The 20,258-nt window shown below is 51.8% G+C and overlaps 1 protein-coding gene and 1 non-coding gene across 6 annotated transcripts in view; both read left to right on the forward strand.

Annotated features, from left to right (window-relative positions):
- The window catches only part of SRC (SRC proto-oncogene, non-receptor tyrosine kinase), a 51,154-nt gene that overhangs the window by 20,660 nt on the left and 10,236 nt on the right, over nt 1-20,258 (forward strand). For 2 of the 5 annotated variants that reach the window (XM_006089534.3, XM_023754473.1), the window contains 5 exons: nt 9,398-9,563; nt 10,554-10,814; nt 12,472-12,571; nt 13,619-13,636; nt 20,081-20,179. In XM_006089534.3, coding sequence (XP_006089596.1) covers nt 10,562-10,814; nt 12,472-12,571; nt 13,619-13,636; nt 20,081-20,179 — 470 coding nt within the window. In that variant the 5' untranslated portion in view covers nt 9,398-9,563; nt 10,554-10,561. The remainder of the gene's footprint in view (nt 1-9,397; nt 9,564-10,553; nt 10,815-12,471; nt 12,572-13,618; nt 13,637-20,080; nt 20,180-20,258) is intronic. The other 3 variants (XM_023754474.1, XM_023754475.1, XM_006089535.3) reach the window with 3 other exon arrangements.
- On the forward strand, nt 1,574-1,680 carry LOC111826211. The gene has a single exon (XR_002829493.1). It is a non-coding gene; the product is annotated as a U6 spliceosomal RNA (small nuclear RNA).

Raw genomic sequence — 20,258 nt, forward strand, 5'->3', positions numbered from 1 at the left:
ATGCACCGGGCCTCTAGTTGCTTAATAAAACCATACAGGTTTCAAGTGGACAATTCTATAACACATCATCTGCCTACTGCATCGGGTATTCACCACCCCAATTTTTTTTTTAATAGTACAGCTTTACTGAGAAATATTTCACATACCAACCAATTCGCCCATTTAAAGTGTACAATTTAATGTTTTTTAGTATATTCACAGAATTTTGCAATCATCACCACAGTCAATTTTAGAACATTACCCCAAAAAGAAACTGTGTACCCATTAGTCACTCCCCACTTCCTCTCAGACCTTCTCCCCCAGTCCCAGGCAACAACTCCTCTAGTTTCTGTTTCTATGCATTTGCCTATTTTGGACATTTCTACGAAATCATACAAGATGTTGTCTTTTGTGTCTGGCTTCTTTCACTTAGTATAATGTTTTCAAGGTCAATTCATGCTGTCGCAGTACTTCATTCCTTTTTCTTGCCAAATAATATTCTGTCATATGGATATCTCACATTTTATTTATCCATTCTTCAAGTGATGGACAAATGGGTTGTTTCCACTTCTTGGTCATTATGAATAATGCTGCTATGAACACTTGTGTACAAGTTTTTATGTAGATACTTTTTTCTTCTTAGGTATATACTTAGGAGCAGAACTTGTGACTCAGATGGTAACGCTGTGTTTAACTTTTTGAGGAAATGCCAGACAGTTTTCCAAAATGGCTCCACCATTTTACATTCCTACCAGCCATGTGTGAAGTTTCCAGTTTCCCACATCCTTGCCAACAACTTGCTGTTATCTGTAGCCATCCTAGAGGGTGTGAAGTGTTATCTCATTGTGGTTTTGATTGGCATTCCTGTAATGACAATGGTATTGAGCATCTTTTCATGCAGTTACTGGCCCCTGGTATAGCTTCTCTGGAGAAATGTCTATTCAAATCCTTTGCCCACTTTTAAATTGGGTCCTTTGTCTTTTTGTTGTTGAGTTATGAGAATTCTTTATATATTCTGGATACAAGTTCCTTATCAGATATGTGGTCTACAAATATTTCCTCCCATTCTTCGGATTCTTTTTACTTCCTTGATGGCGTTCTTCGGCACATAAAAGTTTTTATTGTTGATGAAGTTCAGTTTAACTTCTCTTTTTTAGTTTGTGCTCTAAGGAATCAGTATGATCCAAGGTTTGATGCCTATATGTTGTTATAAGAATTTGTGATCCATTTTGTGATCCATTTTGAGTTCATTTTTGTGTAGGGCTTGAGGAAGGAGTCCAGCCTTTGTTTTGCATGTGGATATTCAGTTGTTTCTACACCATTCGTTGAAAAGACTGTTCTGTCTCCGTTGAATAGTATAAGTACACTAGTCAAAAATCAATGGAGTGTAAATGTGAGGGTTTATTTCTGGACTCTAAATTCTGTCCATTGATTTGTAAGTCTATCCTCATACCAGTAACACAGTGTAGATTACTGGAGCTTTGCAGCAAGTTTTGAAATTGAGAAGTGTGAACCCTCAAACTTTGTTTTTCTTATTTAAGATTTTTTTTGGCTATTTCTGGTCCCTTGGCTTTCCATGTGAATTTTAGGATCAGTGCTCGCTTCGACAGCACATATACTAAAATTGGAACGATACAGAGAAGATTAGCATGGTCCCTGCGCAAGGATGATACGCAAATTCGTGAAGTGTTACATATTAAAAAAAAAAAATAGGATCAGTTTTTCAATTTTTGCAAAGTACCTAGCTGGAATATTGATAGGGATTGTGTTGAATCTGTGGATCAATTTGGGGACTTTTGCCATCTTAGCAATGTTTAGTCTTCCAATCCATGAATATGGGATGTCTTTTTATTTATTTAGATCTTTAATTTCTTTCAACAATTTTTGTAGTTTTCAGAGTTTAAGTTTTGCACTTTTTTGTTAAAAAAGTATTCTTTTGATATTGTATATTGTTTCCTTAATTTTATTTTTGGATTGTTCATTGCTAGTATATAGAAAAACAATTTATTTTTATAGCATGATCTGATAACTTACAACCTTACTAAACTTGTTTACTAGTTCTAATAACTTTTTTAGTGGACTCCTTAGGATTTTCCATATATAAGACCATGTCATCTGCAAATAGAGATAGTTTTATTTCTTTCTTTCCAATTAGGATGCCTTTTATGTCCTCTTTTTTCCTGGCTAGAACTCCAGTACAGTGTTGAATAGAAGTGGTGAGAGTGGACATTCTTGTCTTGTTCCAGTTCTTAGGGGAAAGCACTCAATCTTTCATCATTAAGTATGATGTAAGATATGGGTTTTTCATAGATGCCCATCATCAGGTTGAGGAAATTCCCTTCTATTTCTAGTTTGTTGAGTGTTTTTGTTATGAAAGGGTGTTGGATTTTGTCAAATACTTTTCTGAATATATATTGAGGTTATTATGTGGTTTTTGTCCTTTATTCTATTGGTATGGTGTATTACATGAATTGATTTTCAGAAGTTAAACCAACCTTGTATTCTTGGGGTCAGTTTCATTTGGTCATGATGATAATTCTCTTTATACATTGCTGGATCCAGTTTGCTAGTATTTTATTGAATAGTTTTACATCTTATATCCTAAGGGATAGCAGCCTATAGTTTTCTTTTCCTATGGTATTTTTGTCTGTTTTGGGTATTAGGGTAATACTGGCTTCATAGAACCAATTGGGAAGTGTTCCCTAGTGAAGAATTGGTATTCTTTCTTTTTCTTTCCTGTGTGTGTGTGTGTGTGTGTGTGTGTTAATCCTCACCTGTGAATATTTTTTACCATTGATTTAAAAAATATATATAATTTTATTGATTTCAGACAGGAAGGGAGCCGGAGAGATAGAATCTTCAATGATGTGAGAAATCATTGATCAGCTGCCTCCTGCATGCCCCCCACTGGGGATTGAGCCCTGACCAGGAATCGAACCATGACCTCCTGGTTCATAGGTTGACGCTCAACCACCATGCCACACTGACCAGACTCCCATTGATTTTTAGAGAGAGTGGAAGGGAGGGATGGGGGCCGAGAAAGAGAGAGGAAGAGAGAGACATTGATGTGAGAGAGATACATTGATTGGTTACCTCCTGCACGTGCCCCGACCAGGGCTGGGGAAATGGACCTGCAACCGAGATATGTGCCCTTGACCAGGAATCAAACTCGTGACCCTCGCTGCTCAGGCCGACGCTCTACCACTGAGCCACACCGGCCAGGGCTATTTCTTTAAATGTTCAATAGAATTCATCAGTGAAGCCATCTGGGCCCGGGTTTTTCATTGAGAGAAGTTTTAAAATGACTAATTCAATCTCTTGTTTTAATTTTACTCAGATTTTCCATTTCGTCTTAGTTTGGGTAGTTTGTGTTTTTCTAAGAATTTGTGCATTTCATCTAGGTTATTCAGTTTGTTGGCATAACATTCTCTTATAGTCTTTATTTGTGTAAGGTTGGTAGTATTGTCCTCTCTTTCATTCCTGATTTTAGTAATTTGAATCTTCTCTCTTTTTCTCTTGGTCAGTCTAGATAAAGGTTTGTCCATTTTGTTGGTCTTTTCAAAGAACCAACTTTTGGTTTTGTTGATTTTCTCTATTTTTTTTCTATTTCATTAATTTTTCTGCTCTAATCTTTATTTCCTTCCTTTTACTTGCTTTAGGGTTCATTTGCTCTTTGTTTGCCAGGGTCTTAAGGTGGAAGCTTAGGTGACTGATTTTTCCTTTTTTAATACAGGCTTTCACAGCTCTAAATTTCCCTTTAAGTTCTCCTTTACTGCATCCTATACATTTTGATAAGTGTTAAGTACTATGATTTTATAGTAATTTTTACTGTCTGGTTGGGCAATTTCCCCTCTCATTACTCTTCTTTCTAGGATTTTCCTAGCTACTCATACACATTTACTTAGACACTTTAAAATTGACTTCTTTAGCTAAAAGAAAATCCTGTTGGGGGTTTATTGGTATCACATTCAATTTTTAGATTAACTTAGGAAGAATTGATATTTTTATAATGCTAGGCTTTAAAAAAATTTTATTTTCTGCCCTAGCTTGTTTGGCTCAGTGGTTAGAGCATTGGCCCACAGACTGAAGGGTTGTGAGTTTGATTCTGATCAAGGGCACGTACCTCAGTTGCAGGCTCAATCCCTGGCCCTGGTCGGCGTGTGTGGGAGGCAACCAATGGATGTGTCTCTGTTGCATTGATGTTTCTCTCTGTCTCTCCCCCTCCCTTCCACTCTCTCTAAAAATCAGTGGAAAAAATATCCTCAGGTGAGTATTAAGCAAAAACATTTTTTAAAAATTTTCTGATTGCTGTTGGTATATAGATTCAGTGTTGATTTTTTGATATTACCTTTTAATTTCCTACCAGTTACCTTAACTCGCTTTTTGTTTAATAGTTTTGCAGCAGATTCTTTTGGGTTTCCCAGATCTACATTGATAACATCTGAAAGTGGTGATACTCATCTTCTCTTTTCTAATTCCATTTTATTTCTTCCATTTCTTTTTCTTAGCTCATTGCATTGGCAAGTGTCTTAAAGGAAGGTTGACTAGTGGACATGCTTGTCTCTCCTGGACTCTTGCCCTATGAAATAGCTTTTGTAGGCCTGGGCTCCTACTCAACTCCACCAGACAATCCTTCCAGGGCCAGACACAAGGCTTGACTCAGAGTAGGAATTTTGGAAGCCGTTGCTTAATTGTAAGAGTGATTAGAAAAGAGAGCAAGGGTCTGAAATGTAATGATCATAATAGCTAATACTCATTGAGCACTTCTTATTACCAGGCACTTTAGAAGTATTATCTCATGTTTCCCCCACAACAAGCCCAGTTACCTAGGAACAATTACCTTGATTCCCATTTTTGGTTAGGGGTAAACTGAGGCCCCCTTGAGGCTGAATGGCTAGGAAGTGGCAGTCTGGCATCTGAACCTGGTATTCTGGTTACAGGCCTATATTTTTGACTCCTCCATATTGCTTCTTCCTCCCTGGAGGGTGCAGAGATATGGATGGTGAGTCAGAGGCTGGAGGGCTGGGGTGTGTGCCTAGGGCAGTGGGGTTGTCAGCACAGTGCCTGGGCCATCAGAGGTGCGTCTTGATGACTCTCTTGAGCCTCCAACGTCCCAGCTCTGCTGCACTCACTTGTGTGGCTTTTCTGAACCTTAGTTCCATCTATAAAGTGGGTACAGTAATAGTCCCTGCTTCGTCGTGCTATCAGGATAATTGAGTATCAATTGCTTATGAGGATCTCAGCACTCAGGCCCTGCCACCTAACTCCTGCTTCCTTTGCATTGCTCCTCTTATTGCCTGTAATGATAAAAACAACATTGTGTGCTGTTAATCAAACACTTATTCTGTGCCCTTCACATGGACTCTCTCACTTCATTCTCAGATGTTAGCTTTCTTATTATTCCCATCTTATCCTATATAATAAAAGGGTAATATGGAAATTGTCCCCTCAACCGGGAGTTCGACCAGAGTTCGACCAGGGGGCGGGGTCGGCCCGCCAACCGCCTGCGGCCCCTCCCCCTGCCCAGCCCCCCTCCATCGCCCCCCCCATTGGGGGGTGGGGCCAGCCGGCCAACCTCCTCCCGCGCGGCCTGGCCTATGCACTGGCCCTATGGGCACCAATCGGGGTGGGCCAGCCAGAACCCACCTGTGCATGAATTCATGCACTGGGCCTCTAGTCTATATATATAAAAGCCTAAGCGACTGAACGACTGAACAACCAAACAACTGGCCAGTGCGCTCCCACAGTGGGAGCACTGCTCAGCTGACTGACAGGTGCGCCAGATGCCGGGCTCATGGCTGGCAAGTGCAGCTGCGGCTGCGCGAGCCTCTCCTACCTCAGGTGCAGTGCTACCGAGCAGCAGTAGTGGCAAGTGCAGTGGGGCTGGGATGAGTGGGAGCGGTGTGGTGCCCAGCCTGGGCTCGGGCTCCTCCCTGGCCTCCTGGTCCACAGCTTCGCGCACTACTACATCCCCCGAGGGATCTCGGATTGTGAGAGGGCGCAGGCCAGGGTGAGGGACCCCACCAGTGCACGAATCCATGCACTGGGCCTCTAGTTTTAAAGGTAAGGAAACTGAGAGGTGAAGTAACTTGTCCAAGAACATTTAGCTAGTAAGGCAGGATTTGAACCCAGGTCTGACTGAGTCCTTATTCTCCACTCCTAAGCTCCTGGCCTCCCCTCCACCCTTAGACGGTGGTGGAGGTGATATTCTTCAGAGTCGGGAAAGAAGGAGTGGGTATGTCATGACTGAACACCAGTTTTTTCTGGACTCTTCTGGATGTTATGAGCATTTGTGTGCCTGAAGGGGGGCACAGCTCATGCAAAAACCAGGAGGTGAGAGCCACTGTGCTCCCTCTGTAGGGTCTGTGGGTGAGGGTGACAGCACCAACTCTGTGGGCATGTCTGTGTGGTTTATAGAGATGCCTCGGTGCACTGGAGGGCCCACCCCGCTGCCCTGGCCAGGATGACGGGCCTGGCCTGAGGGAGTGGAGATAGGGTGGGAAGGGGATGCCTTTGAGAAAGATTGGAGGGAGGATGGGAAACCAGCCCTGACAGTGACATGGGGCGGGGCAGCCTCAGGGAGAGATGCCAGATCAGGTTGGGACGCGCTGAGCATGAAGTGTTGGGGGCACTGAGCTGGCCCGTATTCTGGCATCTCTCATGGGTAGTGATAGCTCAGGCCCTCTGTCTGGACCCTGTGGTCGGGAGCGGCTCCCCAAAGGAAAGGGGCCACCTTCCTCTGGGAACCTCAGGCACCCCAGTACAGAGCCCTTACCACTTCCCCTTACTATTTCTGCCTTGGCGTGTGTAAGTGGTGGGAGAGATGTGTGTGTGTGTTGTGTGTGTGGGTGGTGGTAGGGGGGCGGGTTGGCCATTCTCAAATGGACAAGTCATGGTGACTTGGTGTTTGGGCCCCGAAACAGGGTCCTGCCTGGAGAAAGGAGACTGAGGCCAAGAGGGCTGTCCCGCCCAAGCTCACAAGCATGGTGGCAGCCCTGCAGGGACTAGACTCCCCTTAAAGGTGCCTGTCCTTCCTCAAGCTCACTCTGCTTTGTAAGAAGCCTGGAACTTCCAGCTTTCTCTAGGAGTGGGGCTGGACTGCCTTCCCCGCTCCTGGCCCCATCTGCCAAGGCGTCTGGCTGTTCGGTGAGAGAGGTCCCGAGGGCAGGAGGTGGGTCCCATGAGCTCCTCCACCCTGAGCAGCCCCGGATTCCTGCCTGCCTGCTGTGTTTTCCTACCCCCACTTCTTTCCATTTTCATTCTCACCCTCATGTGTGACCTCAGGCAAGTTCCTCCACCTCTCTGTGCCTCAGTTTTCTCATCAGTAAAATAGGGACACTGTTAGCATCTGCCTCCTAGATTATCACGGGGATTCGATGTGTCAGTACTTGCCGGGGGCTTAGTTCAGGGCCCAGTACAAGGTCCAGGCTCTGGGAGGGTTTGAATATTGCAGAATGATACTTGGTCTCTGCATGAAATCGCAGGAACAAAGCAGGATGCAAACATTTGTCTGTGCTCTTTAGTCTTTTGTCTATTCTGCAGGTATTTCCAGAGCACCTTGTAGGAGCCAGGCCTCCTGGTCACCGGGGATATGGAGATGGATCTGCCCTGGTCCTGCCTGCAGGGAGCTATGGCCAGGGCACCACAAGGATCCCAGTCTACAGTCCTACAGTCATATGATGCCAGAAGGGAGTGTGTGCTCCATGCACTCCCCTCACTGATTCTCCCAGCAGCCCTATGATGTGGTACCTCTGTTATACCCAGTTGACAGAGGAGGAAACTGAGGCACAGGGTCCCACGCCAGGGTGGTAGGGCTTGGACTCAAACACAAGTAGTCTAATCCAGGACTCTGGCTCTTAGCCTCGACCTGCCTCCTGTCCACAAATATATATATATTTACTTGTATAATTAGAACCAACCACAAGGACCAAAAACCCCCCACAAAAGACCAAACCCCAGAAACCAGCAAACACTGTAGTCAGAGGCCCTGAGCCACCGTGGCCTGTTCTTGAAGGCTGTCTTGTGCTTTTCTGAGTGCCCCAGTTGGGAGTGGTCTTCTTGGCTAGTGTAAGACTTAGGGCCAGGAGCTGTCTTTTCCTTCGCCCTCTCCCAAGAGGGCACGTACATCCTCTTGGTGCTGGAAGAGCCTCCAAGGTCCAGCGCTGGCTCTCCCTCTCACTCCACAGCACATTAGCCAAATACCCTATCTTCTGTTCTTGGTTACCTCCCGTGACAGGAGGCTCACTTTTCAGCATTCAGTTCATTGTAAAGAAAGTTTGGGATCTTCGAAAGTTCTTCATTTAAAAACTTTTTTAAAATATATTTTTACAATTTTCATTTCCTCTCAAAGTGCCACAAGCAAGTGCTCTGTGAGGGCATGCAGTCTCTGAGGCAGGGCCTGGCCAGTTCATCTCTTTGTCCTGCTGTAGTGACTGACAGCCTCCTGCACAGTTGGTGCTGTGAAGGCTGGACCAGGGAGCAAGTGGGTTGGAGGTACCGTGGTTGGGGCTCAGCCTCCATCAAGCCTGGGAATGTGGGTAATCAGGTCAGTAGGTCCCACGGGACACCGACTATATGAGTGCTGATGGGCACCATGACCTCAATGGATTGGGTTGCCATAGAAATTGGCCATTCCTGTCCCCAGGCCCATTGGTCCCTCAGGAGGCCCTGGTGATCCTTTGGGCTGTTAAGCAGGTCTCCCTAGGGCCTCCCCAGCCCCACATTCTCTGAGCTGGATGGACCCCAGGGAGCATGCAGGCCACACCTCCATTGTGCAGCAGAGCAGGCTGAGGCCCAGAGTGTGTAGGGACCGGCTGAGGTTCACATAGGGACTGGGGTCACAGAGCTGGACTCAGCTCTCAGTGCTAACAGGCTTGCCCGAGGCCCCCACCAATTAAAGGGACTTCTCTCCATCCATAGGTTCCCAGAGGAAATTCTGGACTAATTCCAGGGCCTGCAGCATGCCCTGGAGAACAGTCGGAACCACCTGGCTGGTGTGTCCAGAGTCACACAGATCAGTGAGAGCTGATGTGCAGGCTGACCGGCTGTGTTCCCAGCACTCTGGCTTGCCTCGCTCAGTTATCACAATGGCCCAACCGTTTCCAGATGAAGAAACTGGGCACAGAGAGGAGTTAAGTTGCTTACCCGAGGTCATGCAACTGATTAGGGACAGAGCCAGGATCTGAGCTGCGGAGTCTGGCTCTAGAGCCCACTCTTTACCACCTTGCCCCACCCAGCATTGTTCTCGCTCAGGAAAGGCTTTGGGAGGCTAGAAGGAATGTTCAGGTCTGGGAGCTCTCGGCTTTGTCTACCAGAGGCAGAGCTGATAAATCATGACCCACAAGTCAGTCATGGTGGTTTCTCTTCTGATCATGCCCGCACAGCAGCCCTGAGAGTTTCCTTTATCCCTGCTTTTCAGATGAGGATGCTGAGGACCTGAGAGGGGAAGTGACTTGCTTAAGGTCACTGAGTGGGAAGAGGTGAAGCAGGGCCTTTAGTCTGCGACTCCTGACTCCACACCTGGTGTTTGCTGAGACCCCAGGCTGCTTCCCAGGTCCTCTGGGACAGCCCCTGCCTTCCACCAGGTGAGGTGATGACCCATCAGGGCTGCCAAGATGAGGGAGCAGGGAGGGGTGGCCATGATGGTGGGGAGTGGGGGCCAGCCAGGACCTGAGAATGGGGATGTGGGAGGCAGAAGGGTGTGGCAGGGCCATGGGCATCACTGGGAAGTTTTGACCTGCCAGATTTCTGGCTCCGAAATCTCTTTCATTCAGCTGTTTATTGAGCACCTACTGTGTGCTACACTGTGCTAGGTACTGGGAGCATAGCAGTGAACTAGACAGACTAAAGTCCATGACAATAATAATAATATAATCACACAAATACAAATTAAGTGATTACTGGGCCACATGTTACCAAGGAGAGGCACGAAAGTCACATTAACTTAGACCAGTGAAAGAATTTGAGGAACGTTTCCTAGGGAAGTGACTTATGAACTAAGAACTGAGGGAGGCATGAGTTACCCTGGTGAAATGGTCAGAGGAGAGCATTTAGGCAGAGGGAACAGCATGTGCAAAGGCCCTGTGGCTGGGGTGAGCTCCCAGCCATCTCTCCTTCTTTCAGCTGCCTGAGTTGATTGCAACTTTTAGCACCTTTCCCCCTGGATCAGACAATTTCAGTCAGTCATGTATTCACTCAACAAACCCTCAATGAGCCCTCTCCTATGTGCTGAGTGCCTGGAGCATAGACATGACTCAGATACTGTCCCTGCCCACGAGGGACAGAAACAGTGACTTCGGAGAATGTGGAAGAGGTTGGGGCTTCTGATGACGAGGTTTCTTCTGTGCTTGATCCTGTACCAAGGAAGCCCTTTCTGGGTGACATCATCATTCCCATTTTACAGATGAAGAAATGGGGGCTCTGGAAGGCTGACTTACCTCAAGAGGCTAGTACCCCTCGTGGGCCTCAGATTCCCCATCTGTAGAATGGGTTAGGGTGGAGGCTGTCTAAGGGGCCCAGACAGCCCTGCCTGCTCCCAGGGTCCCTCCTTCACTCCAGGGTCCTCTCTTCTCCAGCCAGGACCATGGGCAGCAACAAGAGCAAGCCCAAGGATGCCAGCCAGCGGCGCCGCAGCCTGGAGCCTGCTGAGAACGCCCATGGTGGCGGCGGCGGGGGTGCCTTCCCCACCTCACAGACCCCCAGCAAGCCGGCCTCCGCTGACGGCCACCGTGGCTCCAACACGGCCTTCTCCCCTGCCACCGCCGAGCCCAAGCTGTTTGGAGGCTTCAACTCCTCGGACACAGTCACCTCCCCGCAGAGGGCGGGGCCTCTGGCTGGTCAGTGGACCTGGGGGCATATGTTCCAGGATGCCTCTGCCCTTCCTGGCCGGGCCAGGCTGCTCTGCCAGGAGGGCTGTGTGTCCTGGGGCAGTGACACCCCCTCTCTGAGCTGCTGTTTCTTTTGCTCACAGAAGGGGAAGTGTCTATGGGTTACTTGGCCTTGGGGACTCCTGGGAGTTTCCTGGAGGCTGTGGGTGGGAAGTGTGGTGCACAGTCCATCAGATGCAGAGCATAAAGGGGTCTAAAGATATAGGACTATAGGGCGAAACTAAGGACCAGGGTGCCCTTTGCCCTGGTCAGCCCAGAGATGGGTTGGGATAGGTGGCTAGTGTGTGGTCAAGGGGCCAGGAGGGTTGGGAGGAAAAATCAAAGCTCCTCTTCAGAGGCCCTCCTCATGCTGAGATGCGCCCCTGCGCCCTCTGCTGGCACTTTGGGGTATAACAGCCAAGACAGGGATGCTTAGAGACAGACGTGGTCCTGAGAGACACATGACACTTGCAAGCACTTGTACTCTCACCCAACACACTCAAACGGAGCCATACACTCATGGTTACACACACCAAGTCAGCAACTCATTCAAAGAAACCATTTAAAGACATGTACATGTGCTAAGCTGGAGACTCCATCATAGACACGCACACCTCACGGATTGCACTCCCTAGGCACAGACACACCCCCAATGCAGATGTACACAAATATACACACACATACATACAAATAACCTCCTGCTCTCAACCTCCTGCTCTCAGATGGTCAAAGCCCTTCAAAGACACACACAGGACACAGACACATACTGAAGAAACGAATTTGCAGCTACCCACAGACCCATGGAGGCACAAGTGCACACACATGCAGTGAGAACACAAAAGCACACAGAGACACATGGACACTCATGGACTCCTCAGGCACAGACACACGTCCAAGTGAGACAAACAGACCCACATGCGCACCCATTCATGTGTTCAAGAAATATTTTCGGCACCTCTACTGTGTGCTCGGATTCTTCTGGTCTGGGGACCCTGCAGTGTGTAAGGCAGACATAATCCCCGTAGGGGAGAGAAACAAAGCAAGATGTGTAAATGGTGCGGCATGTTAGAAGGTGGTAACTGGTGAGAAGGACAGAAGGGGCAGGGAGGGCATTTTGGAGGATGGAGAGGTAGAGGTTGTAATTAAAATGGGGGATAGAGAGGGCCTCTTTGAGGGGACAGTTACCTGCCACCAAGCTCTCCCCAGACACATAGAAGAACCCGGAGAGAGAAATAGAGCAACCTCCCCTGGTGCAATTTCCTTCATCCACTGGTTCATTCATCCCACAGTTGTTTCTTGAGCACCTACTATGTGTCAGGTTCTGGGAACAAAACAAAGATGCCTGTTAGTAGGGGCTGCTGGTTCTATGGAGAAGATAGACACCAAATGCCTAGCATCACCCAGAGCCCAGTGGGACACAGAAAGGAAGAGGTGCGTGCCTTCTGCACGCCCTCACAGGGGTGCCCGGGCACATGGACACAGCTCTGAATGTGACCGTGACTCTGGGCTGGGCTCTGATGGCATGTGGGAGACCAACCTCCATGCCCCCGGGGTACAGGGCCCTTTTGTGCATACCTCTCCCTGTCCATGGCCCCTGCCGTTCTGATACGCCCAACCCTCTCTGCAGGTGGAGTGACCACCTTTGTGGCCCTCTACGACTATGAGTCCCGGACAGAGACTGATCTATCCTTCAAGAAAGGGGAGCGGCTGCAGATTGTCAACAACACGTGAGTGCCTCCCTTCCCTGTCGTCCTTGGACATCCCATCCCTTGGGCCTGGCTTTGGGCCAGAACCACTTCTGAGCATCCCAGGCTCAGAGGGCAGCATGTTGGGCAGCAGGCAGAGCTGAGCGCCGGGGCTGTGGAGGCCCAGGAAACCATCCTGGGGCCTGTGGGAGTGATAATGAGGCAAGTGGTGGTGGTTGGGGCTCCGGGACAGAGATCTGGGTTCAGTAACTTGTCAATAGGGCACAGTACCCCAGAACCCCAGATCCCAGACTGCAGGGGGGCATGTGGTCACGGCAGAACTGGGCCCAGGAACCAGGACTACAAAAAGCAGGGCTTAACAGTGGAGGCCATGCCCACAGAGGTGCCCCCATTAGTGACCTAGGGCTGGAGGGCCCGGGGCAGCCGGATAAGTCAGTGTGTCCCACTGTAGGGGGAGGAGCCTGCCTTGGGAGGGGCGGGGAACCCATATTGGGCACACAGTGGGAGAAGGTCAGGACTGGGCATGTGGATGAGATGATAGTATAGGGTGTGGAGGGCAGGACTCCCTGGTGGATGTCTGGTTTACCTCCAGGGACTCCATCCTTGGGATAGGCTATCCTAGAGCCAAGCTGGCCTATGGGGGCCCATGCCAGACGCTGGGGCCTCTGTGGGCAGGGGAGCAGGCAGCAGGGAGGAAAGAACCAGTGAGGGGTGGATGGGGCCCCAGCCATGGGGTGGGTCCTCCTCCTCCTGTCCCCTCCTCTTCTTTCCCTGCCTAGAGTGCAGTGGGAGTGAGGTGCTACTCCTGTCATGGGGGCGCCGTGCAGCCTTAGGGCCATATGCCCAGGGAGGGGCCATGGAGGCCTCAGGGTGGGCTTGGGATTGGTATGCTCATGCAAAGGTGCTGACAGGGCAGGGCAGAGACTGCACCTGCTGCATTGCTGCCCTTGGCAGCGCTTGCTGTCCCCCTCCCCTCGCAGCCTGGGACTCCCCACCCATTCCTGGCCCGCACTTCCACTATTTACTTCCTCTTTTCCCTCTCTCTGCTTTTTTCTCGCTGGCCCTTAGGAGGAAGGTGGATGTCAGGTGTGTACATACTTCATGGGCGGGCTGGGTGGGGTGCTTTGCTGGTGGGGGTGGGGCTGCTGTCTGCATGTGGCTGTGTCCCTGCCTGTGGTCTCTGGCCCCCTTGGCTGCCCGCTTCCAGCTCCCCAGCTTGCGTCCTCACCCCCAGCCAGTTTGGCCAGGTCCCAACCTCAACCCCAGGCTGAGAATGGGGAGAGTCCTCCCATCACCCCTGTCACTCTCCACCACCCCTCCTCCTATCCACCCTCCCAACTCACCCACTCCTCATTCTGATCCATCAGCCCATACTGAGTGCCAGCTGCATGCATGGCTCAGGGCTGGGCCCATTGAGGCCTGGGTGGAGAAGGCCTTGTCCATGCCTTCCTGGAGCCAGAGGGTAGCCAGGAGCCAGCCCCAGTCCAGGCAGAGTGGCAGGCAGAGGGTGGGTCAGCCCAGGTGTTTGGGCTTCTGCTGTGTGTCCCCCTCTGGTGGTGACCACAGGGTCTGGGAGCTTCCAGGTCTTTGGAGGAAGAACAGTGAAGTCGAGAGGCAAGTGGAGGTGGTGGAAGGCAGTCCCTCACTGAGGGGCCGCTGTGGGAGGTGCCGCACTGGAGGGAGCTGTGGAAGGGCAAGAAGGTTCCAGAGGACAGGGTAGAATTGACCCCCGAGTGTCCCCGAAGGCCTGGCTAAGGAGATTGGATATCTCCACCCTCTTCGAGTGTGTCTTGCTTGTCCATGCCTCCCTGCCCTGGTGCATGCTGTTCCTTCTGCCTGAAATGCCCTTTGTCCCATCTCTGCCTGGCAAACTCCTATTCATCCCTCAAGATCCAGCTGAAGACTGCCTTCTCTGAGGGGCAAGAGGGAAAAGAGGTGCCAGGTGCCGGGCCAGGCAGTTTAGACCCACATCCTCAAATTTGCTCAGCTGCAGTCCCGCCAGGGCTGTAGTGATGGGGGGAGGGGATGCCTCCATTTTGCAAACGAGGAAACGGAGGCTCAGAGATGTGAAGGCCCTTGCCCACAGTCACACAGCTACCAAATAGCAAAGCCAGGGTTGGAGCCTGGGCAGCGGCTCTCTCCCTGATTCCAGCGTCTCTCCCTGGGGGAGGGGCTTTCCCAACTTTCCACCCCTTGTGTGTCCAGTTCCTAGTGTCACTCCAGTTCTCTCGGTTCCAGCTGTTTGGATCTGCCTCCCCCCAAGCTGGGAGCACCTTGAGGGCTGCTCGGGTTTGCCACGTTTCTGGGTCCCCCTGTCACCTGTTGCTCAGCACGCTGGGGGTACCCCTCCGGGCAGGTGAACCAGATGGATGAACAGTAATGAAACAGCACCGTTTCGTGTGCTTTGTGTGTGAGCCAGGTTTCTGTGCTGGACGCTTTGAGCTGCATTGTTTTATTTATACATCACCACAGTCCTGGCAAGTGGAAACTCATATTTGCTCCATTTTACAGATGAGGAAACTGAGGCCCAGAGAGGTGAAATGACTTGCTCGAGGTCACACAGCTAGCGGTGGCAGAGCTGGGAGGGTAGGCGTGACCCAGGGCCCTTGCTGGGGAGGTGCAGAGGAGCCAGGAGGAGGGAAAGGAGGTACAGGGCGGGATGCAAGGGTTAGAGGCTTTGAAGAACTGGGGGGCATCTCAACCAGCAACAGTGGGAAGGGCTTCTCGGGCTGGGGTCACAGCTTGAGCAAAGGTGTGGCGGGAGGAGAGGCTCTGGAAACGGATTCTGCATCTTTCACCCAGAGAGCAGCCCTTGCTCCTTCTTTGTCCACCTCTTCCCTTCCTTTTTCCTGCCTTCCGGGTTGGGTTGGGGGGGAGGGTGTTTGGCCAGCCCTGAGGCTGTCAGGAGGGCTGGCAGTGTTGGAGCCTGGTCCATGGGAAGCCCTCGGTGGCACTAAGGTGCCCTGATTGGAGGGTGGGGGGGAATCGAGAGTCCCTCCGCATGCACAATGCTCAGCCGCTCCTTCGCCTGGGAAGTCCGGTGGTGGCAGAGTTCAGGGCTGGCATTAGAGGAAGAGGAGAGATAAAGGGATCTGAGTTGGGGGCTTATCGGAAGGTGGAGTGTTCAGGTCTCATATTCCACCCTGGGACCACACTACATGTCCTTCCATTGTTATTGCTTAGGGTGCATTATTGTTTAATCTCCCTGCCCCCTGCCCCCTGCCCCCTGCCCTAAACCCCCACCTCCTCTTATGAGTGAGGAACTTTCTGAATATAACCTGTGGCTGCGCTGTGGGGGGCGATGGAGCTTAAGGAGGAGCACATTTGTGGCTGGGGTTTGGCCAGGGCTGGCTGGGCCGGGGCTTCGCAGCAGGCCTGGAGCTCCTGTTCCCCAGATCCTCATGCCCTGTGCCCTGAGCCCCAGAATCCTGGGCGCTCTGTGGCCCTGGATCTGAGGAAGCCCACTGGGGTCTCAGGTCTGACTGTCGCAAGCCCAGCCCTGGTGTCTGAGTCTCCAGGAGTCAGGGCCCCTGTGGGCTGCTCCCTGAACTGCCCCTTTCTCCCGCCCACATTCTAGCAGCTTCTTTGGGGGAGCACTAACCTCGGACACCTTGCCCTGGGTGCTCCCCACCGTGGGGCAAGGGACACCTTCCTGTCCTCCTTACTCGACCTGCCCTGGCCTCACCCTGCCCTCTCCCATGGGCCATGCCCAGGCCTCAGGACACTGCCTGCTTAGGCCTCTTTGACCAGTATGTGAGCACCCAAATGGGCATAACTTAGGTTCCAAAGCTGCCACAATCCTGACCCACATACCAACCCGGGCAGCACAAAGATTAGGGCCCAAAAAGAGGGTCCTGAGGCTCAGACAGGTGTGGCCAGTAGCCCGAGGTCACACAGCTGGTGAACAGCAGTTGGAATATAAAGGGTAGCTCAGGGTAGCTCATTGCTTTCTCTTCTGGCCACAGGTGGGAAGGTGAGGGATCAGGCGGGGACTGTCTTTTTATTTTTTTATTTTTTATCATTATTGTTGAAAGTATTACATAGGTCCTCCTCTTTCCCCCATAAACCTCTTCCAGCCGCTGCCATCCTCCCCTGCACCCAGGCCCTCACCACCCCATCGTCTGTGTCCACGGGGAATGTCTTATTCCCTTCCCTCTTCCCCTTTTTCCTACCCACCGGATAAGGATTAGGCCCCAGGAAAGGTGCCGGATTCGGCAAATCTGCTCAGCCTGACAGATTAATTCACCATTGCCTCTGAGGCTGGGCTTGCGCTGGTGTCCCTGTGGCGCTGGACTGGCCTGGGAAGCTGTGGGGCATCTCCTGTGGGAGCAGCCTCAGGCCCTTGGCACCCGGTGGCAGGTTTGAGTCTCCCAGGCCAGTGGTCGCTGGCCGGTGGTCTGCGGACCGCTGGTGGTCCGTGAGGTCCGAAAGGTTGGCGACGCTGTCCCAGACTATAGACTTGGGAAGATGGGGCTTGATGGCTCCCTTTCACAGGTGGGTAAACTGAGGCGCAGATGATACAGAATTAGCTGACTGAAGCTGAAACTGGCTCGGTGCTGATTGATTTACATACTTTGCAGCAAGGATGATTCTGTGAAGAAGGAAATAAAAAGTATTATTTATAGTATCTTCTTTATAGATGAGGAAACTAAGACCCAGAGAGGGCAGGGTACTTGCCCAAGGTCACACAGCAAATCCTTATTGGAGATGGACTGAGCTGCTTTGGCTTTAGTTTTAAAAAAACATTTTGAGAGTGGGGAGAGGGGCACCACTGAGATATGAATTCAGTTTTTTTTTTTAGCCAAATTGAGATATTAACCATTCATGCACATTGAGCACACCTTGGAGGGATGCATGAGTATCCCCATCCTACAGATGAGGAAACTGAGGCAGGGCCAAGGTCACACAGCCTGTGGCTAACTTTGGTGCTCAAGCTCCCTGACGCCTCTCAAGCTGGGGCCAGGCTCAAGTCGGACCCTTTAGTGAGATTGCAAACAACCACCCTCCTTGCCCTTGTGAACTAAAACTCAGAAACTGGCCTAGGAGCCCAAACTCACATATGGGCTTGATGTCAGGGAGCTAGAGGCTCTGCTGGCCAAAGTCTGGATGATGTCAGCAGAACTGAACCCTCATTGCTTCTGGGGTCTCTATGTGGCTGGCCTCTGGGCACATGTTCCACCGACCTTCCCCTCTGAGTTGGTGGCGGGTCAGCTTTCAGACCCTGGTTTGTCAATCTGCCTCGTTTTGTAGCCTGTGACCTAGACCTCAGCCCAGTCCCCGCCCTCCAGTCCTGCTGCTCCTCTTTCATCCTCCCCTGGCGTCCCCGAGGGCCTGTGGGCCTCTGAGGGCCTGGGGAGACAACAGGTGCCCGGAGGCCTGCTGTGTCTGGCTGCGGGCACTCAGGGGCCCTGGTCCTCCCTCTTGCTCTGGTTTGCGACATGGCTTTGGGCACATCACTGCCCCTCTCTGTGCCTTATGTTCCCCATTGGTGAAAGGCAGCTTTGGACTGGGAGATCTCAGCTGTTCCCTGTGACCTGAGTCCTGGCTTTGTAGCTTTGGGCAAGTCTCAGCCCCTCTCTGTGCCTCACGTTCCCCAACTCTACAAAGGAAGTGCTGGGCTGCTCCAGCCTGGTGCTGCGTGTCCTAATCTGGGGGCTGAGGCCTGCCTTCCTCCCGCTCAGGGTGGCCTTGAGGGTCACATGGGACAGACAAGTGTAGACACCCCTGAGTGGGTGCACATCCGGAGGGGGATGGAGGCCCTGGGAATCCAAAGGCTTCTTTCCTTGAGGTGGGCCTTGCCCCCTTACTCGGGGGCCCTCCCTCTTCTGCAGAAACTCCCACATGAACTATGTCCCTGCCTGAGTGCGCGGCAGCGATGGCACAGCCAAGTCCGCCTGCACAGCCCGGATCATGCTGCTCTCACCTCCGTCCAGCCAGAAGGGACTCTACCCCTCTGGTTCAGCGCCCCCTCCCATGGCTAAGCCCTGGTCTGACTGCTCACCTATACTTTCCCAGGTCCTTGGAGAGCATCCCTAGCCCCGTACTCTCCTGGCCTCAACTTCTCCATCTTCAAAATGGGCTGAAGAATGTGGGTCAGGGGAAGCTCAGAAAAAACAGGATCCAGGGATTCGGGTTCAAGTCCAGACTGTGTGACTGTTGGCAAGGGTCTTTCTCCCTCTGGGCCCTGGCGATGGGGAGGGGAGTGCATCCCGCTAGCTGTCTATCTTCTCAGGGTCGTGAGGCCCAGAGGCGTCCTGGGATGGAGACGCTCAGCAAGCTGTCAAGCCCCTGTAGGGAGAATGCCTTCTTATCGGCAGTTGGAGCCTGGGCCTGGCTGTGTGACCTTGAGCAGAGGCCTTTGCTTCTCTGGCCTCAGTCTTCCCATCCACCCAGTGGGAATGGGAGGGAGCTGGACCCCATTTCCCAGGCAGCCCTTCCCATCACCCCCCACATTCCTCATGGACATCTCCCTAGCCTCTCTGGTTGCTTTGGATGCGAGGCCTCTGTGGCTGCCCCCTTGTCGCCCATCCCAAGCACCGCCTGGCTGTCCTGCTCTTTCCCTCGCTCTTTCTGCCTCTCCCTCTTACCACCCCCATCTCTGCCTCTTCTTTCCCGTTGGGCTCTCGCTTTCTCCTCTCTCCTCTGTGTCTCTGGACCCCCGCTCCAGCCAGACCTGGTTCACATTCAGATGGCTGCAAAGGTACTTCGCCCCCTCCCTCCTCCCACCCAGGCCCAGGGGACCCAGCCCTGTGGGGAGCTCCTCCTGCCCCATCCCCATCTCCTCTTCCTCCTTGTGGGCCATTCATATAGAAGTGTCCTGGGCATTGGGGCTCTGCCACCTTAGCCCCCTCTGACATGACTCGCTGTGTGATTTTGGGCAAGTCCCAGCCCCCCCTGGCCTCAGTTTTCCCCATGATGGGCAGGCTGCAAGAGGAGGCCTGTGGTTTTCAGTCGAGGAGCCCTTTAGGTGTGACCTGTGATTTGTGACATAGGCAGGCATTGCTCTAGTTTGCAGCGTTGGCACTTGGATTGTCATCAGTCCCCAAAAGGGCCACCCCCTGCCTCCACCCAGGTCTCACCAGCTCCCAGGATTGGGCTTCTCAGGGCTTGGGGAGACTTTGAAGGTCTGATTTGACATCCGTCTCCGACAGGAACTTGCTGTTGTAACTTGCTTGCTCCCAAAGACAAGGAGCTCCTATCTCACTCCCAGGCAGCTCTTGGCATCTTGAACAGTTTGGTCTATCTGAAGGGAAGCAAGAGTCCTTCCCATTCCAGGACTCTGCCCTGTGAATTCAGGCTTCAGGCTGACCAAGGTCAGTCCTGCCATAGTCCTGGACAAAGCCTGTCTGAGTCAGCTTTGGCCGAGGCATGTGGGCCAGCGTGGCCGGGCAGGCTGCGAGGGGCCTGGTCCCACCGTTCCCTGTGCTCCACTGGCCTCCAGGGCTCCCAGCACAGCACCCCTGAAAATTGCAGGCCGACCCACCACTGATGATTCCCTTCTCCTTTGTTCCCTCCTGCTCCCCCACTCAGAGAGGGAGACTGGTGGCTGGCCCACTCGCTCAGCACGGGACAGACGGGCTACATCCCCAGCAACTACGTGGCGCCCTCCGACTCCATCCAGGCTGAGGAGTGAGTATGAACTCTGGCCTCCTGCTTGCTCACCGTCGCTTCTCTCCTGGGCTGGGCTGGGCTGGGAGGTCTGGCTGCC

The sequence above is a fragment of the Myotis lucifugus genome, unplaced genomic scaffold (genome assembly GCF_000147115.1).
Source record: "Myotis lucifugus unplaced genomic scaffold, Myoluc2.0 scaffold_60, whole genome shotgun sequence".
NCBI lineage: Eukaryota > Metazoa > Chordata > Mammalia > Chiroptera > Vespertilionidae > Myotis > Myotis lucifugus.